Consider the following 9684-nt stretch of genomic DNA (forward strand, 5'->3'; position numbering starts at 1 on the left):
CTTAAAGGCTTGATAAATTTGAAAAAAAAAAATTCTATGTTTTGTTTCTTGCTTTTTAAAATATTTCTTTGTGGTTTAAAATATGTCTTGTGATTTAAGACATAACTTTATGAGAATGCTTTAATTTGGTCATAAGAAAAAGAAGCACAAAATTAAAAGAAAAAAAAATTAGGAAACAAATATGATTTTTTTTATTGTACTTCTTGCTGCTACAACACTTAACTCAAACTTAACAACACTTCATCTATATTTTTACATTTTTAGATGACATCAAAATTAGTACGACATTAAAAATATTAAATGATTCATGAATCCATGAAGAGATATTTGAGTTGAAATTGAACTTTTGCTTCTTGTACAAGTAGAGGAGACATTTGATAACATCACTCGACTGCAAGCGATGTTAACGATCTACAATGGCGGAACGTGCTCCTACATTAGTGAATTCTCTTAGCTTAGATTTTATTGCTAGAAGACAGGGCATCCTTTGACTGATATCCCAGCCGCAGTCGGACATGTCGCCAGAGGACAGTGATCGAGCTCTGACCCCCACCAGTTCAGAGTGTGACCCTGGTTCTGGAGGGCTAAGAACAGCAGCACCCCCATGAACGCCGTTCCGGCGTCCAAAGCTGCAGACAGCACGTAGTTGTACCTCTGCCACCAGCCCTTTCGATATCGGAAGACGAAGTAGTTGAAGATGGTACCGGTGAGGAGCCAGCTAGCTATGTTGGTTGGCGTCGCTGGCGGCATGCCGGCGAAGCCGTAAGATATGACGGGGATGTTGATGAGAGGGATCCATTTCTTCTCCGGGTACATTTTGCTGAACAGCCACACTGGAACCGGCAAGAGCGCTCCGATGAGGAACAGCCACACCAAGTTCCGGTAAAGCCCTCCGTTCCCGAAGAGGCGGGCGGGGCCTATCAGACCCCATATGACCGAAGCATCGAAGGTGACTCTGTACTTAGGACAAGTCCATGGGCTGTCGGGATGTAGAGAATCAACATCACAGATGTTTGCGATGTTCTCCAGCATCCACCAAGCCACCGCAAGGTTCACGACGGCGGCGACGACAGTTCCGACGAGCTGAGCAATGTACATGCACCGAGGTGGAATCTTCATATAATGGCCGAGCTTCAGATCAGCAAGGAATGAAAGGGCGTGGACGGTGCTGATCCTTCCATAGATCTTGAACAGGAGATTAGCAATTGGTTTTCCGGGAAGGACATACCCAATCATGAACTGGGCAATGATATCATATCCAGGTTGCTGCAATTCCTCGACGATTAGCTATATCTAAATATATGTATTACACAATGTTGTGGGAAGATTTAATTTCTTCTATACCTGATTTGTGGTTGCTTGAATTACTCCAATGGGAAGCGTAACGATCCAAGCCAGAGCGAAAGCAAATATCATGCCCCACCATGGCAGCTGCACGTCTTGTTTCCAAATGAAGGACATCGCTAGTGATAATACAATGCTTCCTAGCAGTAGAACGAGGAACCACCACTGAGGAACTTGCTTGTATTTCTTCATCAGCTTACCATGGATATCCAACTTTGCAGAGTTCATCGCTGACTTGCTTTGCCTCCAGATATCACTGAAGAGAGAGAGACAGAGAGACCGAGAGACAGAGGTTTATTAAATCAAGAAAAACATCTGAAAGAAGAACAAATTCTAGAACAAAGCTAGCTATTGAGCACGTACTACCTTCCATGGAAAAGGATGACATGGGTAATAGTCGCTGTGAATCTTGCAAATCCTGATCCGATCGAGAGTGCAAAAAGAGGACTAAGATAGAGCTTTCCGTAGCTCTCATATGCAGCAACATTCAGATCAAAATTCGGCGTCAATATCCTGGTAGTGTCATATGGATGGCCAGTGGTAGTGAAGAGCTTATTGGAGAATATCGGAAACTTCTGCGCGTCGAATGTGTTGAACTTCCAGTAACACACAGGAACTATTATGTAAATAAACATAATGAATCCGGCGGCCACATTGAGAATGGAGACCCATGGAGTGACGAGAGGACTCCCATGGTACGCAGAGATCCCTGCCCAGTCAAGTGTAAATGCACCGACGCCGAGACCATGGTACGCCGATCCAATTTGCTGAGCAGTGATACTGTGAGGCCACGCCCAACACATCCATGAGAAGAAGGTTAATATCGGCACGAGGTAGCCGGGCAAGGTGTAGTACGCAAAGCTGGCAATGAAGAATATGAGAAAGAACTTCATCCGGCTTAGCTCTTTCGATCTCTCATCCTTCTCGTGTAAAGCTCTGCGATGTCAGTCAGTCAGTCAGCCAAAGAATAAGTAACGAGAAATGTTCCACTAACTTGGAATTTTTTTATCTTTGCGAATATAATCAGCATAGACTGTGAGTGAATGACCACCATCCATGTGCATTGGATGGCAAAGCATCTTAGGAACTCATTCGTGATAAAGGAATTACCTGAAGAGGGAAACCTGAGCAAGGTTAGAAGGCCACCACATTTCAGCTGGCTCCACCAAGTACTTCCTCATCATCCCAGCCCAGCCATAGCCTAATAGCTAGAGACAGACATGAACCATACGCAAACGTAGATTAAGGTGAGGCTGTGTGTCACCATGAAAACAAGATGATCGAAGATCCTCGATCGTTTAGTAGGAGCCTCGGATATAAAGATAGATTCTTGTCTTAGTAAAAGTTCAAGACTCTTAACAAATGTGAAAGACAACAGATAGCAAAAGACTCAAAACACGTATGGAACAAATGAACCAGGCGTCTCTTGGTGTTGGGGTTTCAGGAAAACAAGCAGACACAAATTACATATGCCCTTGTTTTTTTTTTTTTGTTTTTTTTTTCAAGAAACTACAAATTACATGCTAAAAATGAGTTCAGGTAAACAATCTTCAAATGAAAGAATGAGGGGAAGAATTTCTTGTTGGTAATCAGGTAAACAGATTGTGTGTCACAAGTGCCAACAAATTGGAGATTTTAGGGTAAAATCCAAGGGAAAAAGGAAGGAGGAATTTCTTGTGTGCTGACCTGAGTCGTGAGCACAATAACGAGCGCGCAGAGGAAACTCAAACTCTGTTTGTAGTAGGCCTTCATCACCGTAATGGCGCCGATGGAATAGGCATCGCCTCCGCCGAAGGACACGCCGCAGTTGGCGAAGACGGTGATGATGACGTGCTCCTTGATGTTGAAAGGACCGGGGTTGAGGTTGAATCCCCAGCCCCCGGGGAAGATCCTTACCTCCCGGTTGGGCAGCACGGAGGCCATGAACTGTCCGATGGGCAGCACGGCGATCTGCATGAGGATGGCGGAGATGGTGAGCGGCTGCGTGCGGTAGGTGAAGAAGGTGTTGAGGAATATGAGGAGGCTGCAGGACGCCAGGCCGAGGAACCACGCACGGAATGTCATCACGGGCAACGTCGGGTCGTCCGTCTCCGGCACCACCAGCGCCACCTCCTCCACCGGGCACCTCTCCACCGCCTCCTCCGCCCCGGCCGGAGGGGGCCCGTTTCCCTTGGCCGCCATCGCAACAGCAGAAATCTGCGAGAGAAAGAGAAGGGAGGAAAAGGTTAAATTTCGGGAGTGAGGAAGCGAGAGAGTGGGGAAAGGAGATATATAGAGTGGCGGAGGGTGGCGATGTGGCAGCGGCTGCGGCCGAGCGTGGTGGTCACGAGGCGCGCGACCACCGCACGCGTTTGTCTTGGCTCGCGACGCCGGGGCGGCCAGGTAGTGCACGTTCGGGCCCTCCGCTTGGCCCACGAAGCGATGACGTGGCGGTGCCACGTCGTCGGAACCACGTTGTGGCCGTTGCGCCCGCGAGTTCTACTCGTGGCATATCTATGCGGGCCCGACAGTTTGACCTGCGTTTGCGGTGGTCCGTTGCGGCGTTATGGGTCTTCCGGTGGAAAGGCGCATAGCATCGTCGTAGTACCGCGCAGCCCCTCCTTAAGAGCAGAGATTCGAGCGTAGGTGGGGTTGGCGGTGCTGCATAGCACGTGGGTATTTAACTTTTAATTTATTTAATATAAGATGATAATGATAGATTCATTCTTGTTATGGCATCTTTATCTTTCATTTACAATTGAATTACACCCTTTCTTTAGAACTTATAATGTGGGTTTATAGTCATCTGATTTCATAAACAAATATCATTTTGCTGCTCCTAGTAATTTGCTAAGTTTTTATACACATTTAATTGTTTTCTAATTTGGAGCAAGTTTAGGTATATATATATATATATATATATATATATATATATAGCATTATTATTGTCCTATTGATTTCGTGGACTCATCATGCATGAATTTCTACTCAAATCTTATTGTATATTGATAGTTTGAATGTGAGCTTTTCTATTGTTCATCCTCTAAGCAAGATAAAACCAATAAATAGTTAGTCATTCACAACCATAAAATTAATATATGAATCTAAATTGTTTTAAATTTTTAAAGGAAGACATTTTATGGATTTACCATAAGGTTTGTCCCATGGAATTTGAGTAGCTTAAGTTTGTTGAACCCTAAAATCGAACAAAGTATATATATAACAAAAATAAACCTTAGCACTCTTTGTGATAATATAAAATCCTAAACTACAAATTGTATAAAGTTTGTCATTACTTTTAAAAAATGTTCCAGTGTTCCATGTAGCTTATATATTCTCATTGAAAACGATACAAATTGTATCGTTTCAATTACTATATACATCGCCACAAACAAACAAACAAGATAAAACCCCTGAAAAAGTAAGTTATCAGAGTTGGACAACAAGACAGTACTCCTTTCTGCTCGAATGCACTTTTATTTTCCTGCAGTAACTCCAACATGCGTGCAGTAATGGACAGCAACTGCAACTTATGTCAGTGGACTTTGAGATGGTCCCTGAGTCACGCAAATCTCCTTCAACATGCCACCTCAAAAAGCGGAAAAGGGAGTCAACTTTTGGTGGACTCTGATCACCCTTAACCAGTTGACTGCTGCACTAGACAACTTTTTGCTGATTCTCTGGATTTCATTGGCCATGGCCTTTCTGCTGATCAATTGTTTTCAAGCCCCATTTGAATGATTGTTTCAGACCTGTTGTCTGTTGATCATTGCTTCAGCTTTTCTTAGTGATTTATGCCTAACTTGTCAAGGTCGATATATTAATATCCATTGATGGCACATGTTGGATCAAGAATCAAATTATAAATTGATTTTAAATGTCTCTTCTATTTCTACAAGAAGTAAAGTTAATTTCATCTTAAGTACTTTTCATGGATTCATGAATCTTATTAGTTAATACATTTAATATTCTTAATGTCTTGTTAATTTTCATGTCATCAAAAATATATAAATAAGGATGAATTGTTAAGTTTTTCATGAGTGGTGTAGCAACAAGAAATTAAATCCAATGCAAAGAAATTCATTTTACTTCGCAATCTTCTCTTTTCTTTAAATTTCTATATTAAAATAATAATAATAATAATTAATAAATAAATTATTTTATATTTGCTATGATTTTTTCTATGTTTTCTGAGACTGAATTGAATGGAACAATTTCCTTTAAGAATTTTAATAAAAACTTTGATTCAACTTTTGTTTAATTTTTTTTTAATTGGCCTCCCTTTATTGGTAAGTTAGCCATATGTTTCCGTCTAAATTCAAAAGTTTTGGCTTATCGATTTTTTTTCCCCTTCCTACAACTATGATCATATTGCGGCTTACCTCTAACATTAAAACTTTGTAAATCAAATTAAAAGGTTTGAGCCGGTTTGAATAAGTTAGGGTTGAATCAAACGGGTAGATTTAGATTTGGTTTAATTATATTCTTATTTCTTAATGCATCTCTAATTGGAGGTGTTTAAAAGGTTTATAAAATAGAAAAACTGAACAAAAAAGTTGTAATCATTATGGACATAAGATTTAAGTTTTGTCGTTTACAAAAAAAACTCATATAAAGTTCTAACTATTAGAGATACCTTAAATTATAGAGCTTTTATTATTGTGTCGAGACTCACCAAATACCAATGATCTTTAGATCGCAAGATAAAAATTTTAGCGGTATGTATTAATTAAAAATATAACTATGCTGTTTTGACTAGCAAGTCAAATATAAAGCACACGTAAAAGTCAAACATACTAACTTTTGTTTTTTCATGGTTAGACCATGTCGAGACATATGGTGAGGAAGGCTTCTTCCTCCTCATGCAACCTAAGCACTGAATGCCACATAACTAGTCATTTTAGCTTTTGTTTACCATGCAACTCATAGAAAAGAAAAAAGAAAAAAAAAACTCAGGATCGATTACAAGATGTAACACGAGGCAGAAAGCATATTAGAATCTGCTTATTTCACTAATCAAACAAGGTGTTAGATCAGTGAAAGCCAGAGAGCCCTGAAGTCTTAAAGTTGTTCCTTGAGAACCTTGGAAGCATGAACAGCCCGACGATACCGCAGACGAAAGCGATTCCAGATGCCAATGCGAATGCCGGGAGGTTGCCTTTTCCGAACAAAGCATCCCATGGACCTGCACTGAGAGCTATGATCACCTGCAAAATAATTAAACCGGTGATTCAATCAGCACAATTCAACTAGCCAAATGTAGCTCAAAGGCACTGAAACACACCTGAGGAAGAACAATCGAAATGTTCAGAACTCCAATTGAAAGTCCTACAAAAAGGCCAACACACTGTCAGAAATCTAAATAGACTATTAATAGATCATTTCGACTAACCTTGACCACCACCGCCATTGACAGCCAATTGTGCTGTGACCGCGAAGGGAACACTGAACAAAATCTACATGAAGCAAAGAACAATTAGATTTTTTTTCACTGTAACTCGAAGAAGCAGGGGAAATCGATTACTGACAGCTTGTGGAACGCCAAGAGCTGCAAATAGAACCAGTGCCGCTGCTCTAAGACTTCCATCCACAGTGATTGCTTGCTGAATTGAGCCATGGAAGCTCTTCAAGGACCAAGCACTTATGATTGAAGTGGCAGCCATGCCGGCAAACATGATGAAGTTGCTCATCGACCAAACCACCCTCGGAGTCAGCCTTCGGCACATTGGCTCTATGAAGAAGGAGGTGATGCCTTGCACAATCGAGTTCAGTAGCAAACCGAATGCACCTTCTCTGACTCCCCGATCGTAAGCATCGATTTGTGCAGGAGTTCCACTTGGATTGCCATGGTACACTTCGCGCCCCATCCAATCAGTGTCATAGAGGATGAATGGAAACCATGATAACTGCAGGGAATCAGAGAGGTGAAAATTAACAGTTATGAACTTTGCTTTGAAGTGAATTCAATCATACCCAAGTAAGGGAGGTGACGAGAAGCACTGAAGGCATTCCCGGTGGCAAGTTCTTAAAAGTCTTGAAGATGTCCATAAATTTTTCGCTTTCCTCATCTTTCTTCTTTGATTTGGTTAATGGGACTTCTTTTGCGAAAACCATAGTGACCGACAAGCAAAAGAGAATGAAAACCTATGTCAAATGAACACAAAAAAGAAAGAACAGTGAGGTAAAATAATTCGAAGAAACAAGGAATGGAAAAACAAAGACCTACCATTGCAACCAAAAAAGCACCCTTCAAATTGGCACAAGCTTCACAGCATGCATTTGTCATCAAGAAAGGGAACCATCTTCGCCAAATTTAAGAGAAATATATTACATTTTTTTTCCAAGAATGATTTCTTAAACCACAGTGTAATAGTAACAAGTGATCTATCTCAAGAATCTTGATACATACTTGTGCCAATTTCCACTAGAACCGGATGAGTACCCCAAGATATTTCCAAAAGCCATCCATGAGCAGAATATAGCATTAGCGACATTACAACCATGATGGCCTGTACACAAGAAACACTGATCACCACTCCATTTGTAAAACACAAAATGCATGAATGCTTATGAAAGAATAAGGTAAAAATTTACTCGATAGATCAGCCATGAGCGCACGAGCTGGACCCTAATCATGCATGTAATGTAAATTTAGCAAAGCAAAGCAAAGCAATTAACTGGGGAGATTGTGGGTTTTAACAGACGAAGGACAACGAGAAAAATGATTACTTGAACTGCATTGTTTGAAAGATCCAACAGCCAGAATCCAAGGATATATATTATTGCAGCGTGCCAACGCGGGCCATGATAAATGCTGCATTCGTAACGATAATGTCAGAAGAATTTAAACTTAGGCTTGTTGAGCATAAAGCTTTCTGTGTAAAGAAGTTTCACCTGCAATGTTGCTTTGTATCACCTAGTGCATATCCAATATCGGAAGAAAACCCTACCACGGTTACCTAAACATTTAGCCCATGTTAGTTAATTTTAATATCAATGGGGAGAAACTTTCACGGTTGCCGGCCCCAATATGGTTTGATGATGAACAAGAAGGTGCATGCCATGATGTATGTAATAAAACTCACTGCAAGACATATAAACAGACATCCAACGAAAATGAAGGGCCTTCTTCTTCCAAATCTCGAACAACATCTATCACTCCATAAACCAACACATGGCTGGACCTGTCAAACATGAAGAACAGAGGAAACAAATATGTATCATATGTTCTGTAATGATTGAAGTTGGTAATGAAAACTTTGAGGATACACGTGAACAAAGAACAAGAACTCACTACGAAGCCTGCAACAGGGCCACAAAGCCACATAATGGAAGAGAGTGCATGAGATAATCCCAAGGTCTGCACAATGTAATATTTATTTTATTTTATTTTTTATTTTAACAACGTCGCTGTAAAATTTACGTCCCAAGAATATAATAAAATACTGACCTGCACGTAGGGCGTGAGAAGAGACAACTGCAGCGCCCATCCGTATTGTACTCCGCATGCCACCGTGCACGCAAATATAAGCCTGATTAAACTTACGGGCTCTGCCGGCGGCCTGGCGGCAGCGGCCACGATCTCCATGTCTCTGTCTCCAGCAACGACGCCGCTGAACCCTTCAACTCCAGCACCGCCGACGAGCTCCAAGTCCCTCTCCTCCGCCATAAGCTAGCCACCAAGCCGAGAGAATTAGAAATAGTCTAGGATTTGGTTTTGCGGAGCGGGATGGAGAGGATTTAAAGGCTTGGAGCCAGCCCTTGTAATTGCCACGTGGACGTAATTATTTTTTTTTTTTTAAAAAAAAAAAAGAGAAAATGTCTGACCTAATTGGAGTTTTGCGATTCATTTCATTTAATAAATGTGGCAGTGCCTTTTTTTTTTTTTTTTGCTCTTTTTCCGGTGAGGGTTTGGGTTTTGGATAAACAAGCATTTAATCTTATCTGCGACTGTTTGCCATTTGCCTGAAGGTAGTGTGCCAAGTGCATGCAAAAGGGCTGGTCACTGAATGCTTCTGTTGTTTTAGATTTCCAATTGCTGATGAACTCATTAACTACTATCTCAATCAGCTGTATAATCGATTCCTCTTCTCTGTTTCTGCACAGGCGGGGCTTTGTCTTATGCTCACGATCATCATGCATGCATGTTCTGATACTGCCTAACATCTAAAGTTGGAGCATGATCTCATCTCGGATATGGTTTGGGCTCCACTCTTTTTCTTGATTTGAGTAGTAAATTTAAGACTCGTGGCCTCCCAATGGATAAGGTTGCCAGCCAACTCTGTCTACAGCTCTTGTGATTTTCAAATGCAGTAGGATGTTTATGATTAAGTTTAAGTTCGACATTTGGCTCCGATATAA

The 9684-nt window shown here is 41.2% G+C and overlaps 2 protein-coding genes across 2 annotated transcripts; both read right to left on the reverse strand.

Annotated features, from left to right (window-relative positions):
- Nucleotides 1-308: 308 nt before the first annotated feature.
- LOC122024225 (oligopeptide transporter 3-like) lies at nt 309-3596 on the reverse strand. Its single transcript, XM_042582790.1, has 5 exons — nt 3031-3596; nt 2455-2552; nt 1711-2280; nt 1345-1600; nt 309-1266 (listed from the first exon to the last, which is right to left on the reverse strand). Exons 1-5 carry the CDS (start codon nt 3523-3525, stop codon nt 469-471), a joined length of 2217 nt encoding a protein of 738 aa, XP_042438724.1. The 5' UTR covers nt 3526-3596; the 3' UTR covers nt 309-468.
- Nucleotides 3597-6198: 2602 nt separating this feature from the next.
- On the reverse strand, nt 6199-9014 carry LOC122024406 (sucrose transport protein SUT1-like). The gene is made up of 13 exons (XM_042583029.1): nt 8774-9014; nt 8618-8683; nt 8409-8507; nt 8218-8282; nt 8053-8137; nt 7918-7951; nt 7733-7832; nt 7550-7625; nt 7297-7467; nt 6852-7229; nt 6716-6779; nt 6608-6651; nt 6199-6530 (listed from the first exon to the last, which is right to left on the reverse strand). Exons 1-13 carry the CDS (start codon nt 8990-8992, stop codon nt 6357-6359), a joined length of 1575 nt encoding a protein of 524 aa, XP_042438963.1. The 5' UTR covers nt 8993-9014; the 3' UTR covers nt 6199-6356.
- Between the last annotated feature and the right edge of the window lie 670 nt (nt 9015-9684).

This window comes from Zingiber officinale, chromosome 9B, assembly GCF_018446385.1.
Source record: "Zingiber officinale cultivar Zhangliang chromosome 9B, Zo_v1.1, whole genome shotgun sequence".
Classification (NCBI taxonomy): domain Eukaryota; kingdom Viridiplantae; phylum Streptophyta; class Magnoliopsida; order Zingiberales; family Zingiberaceae; genus Zingiber; species Zingiber officinale.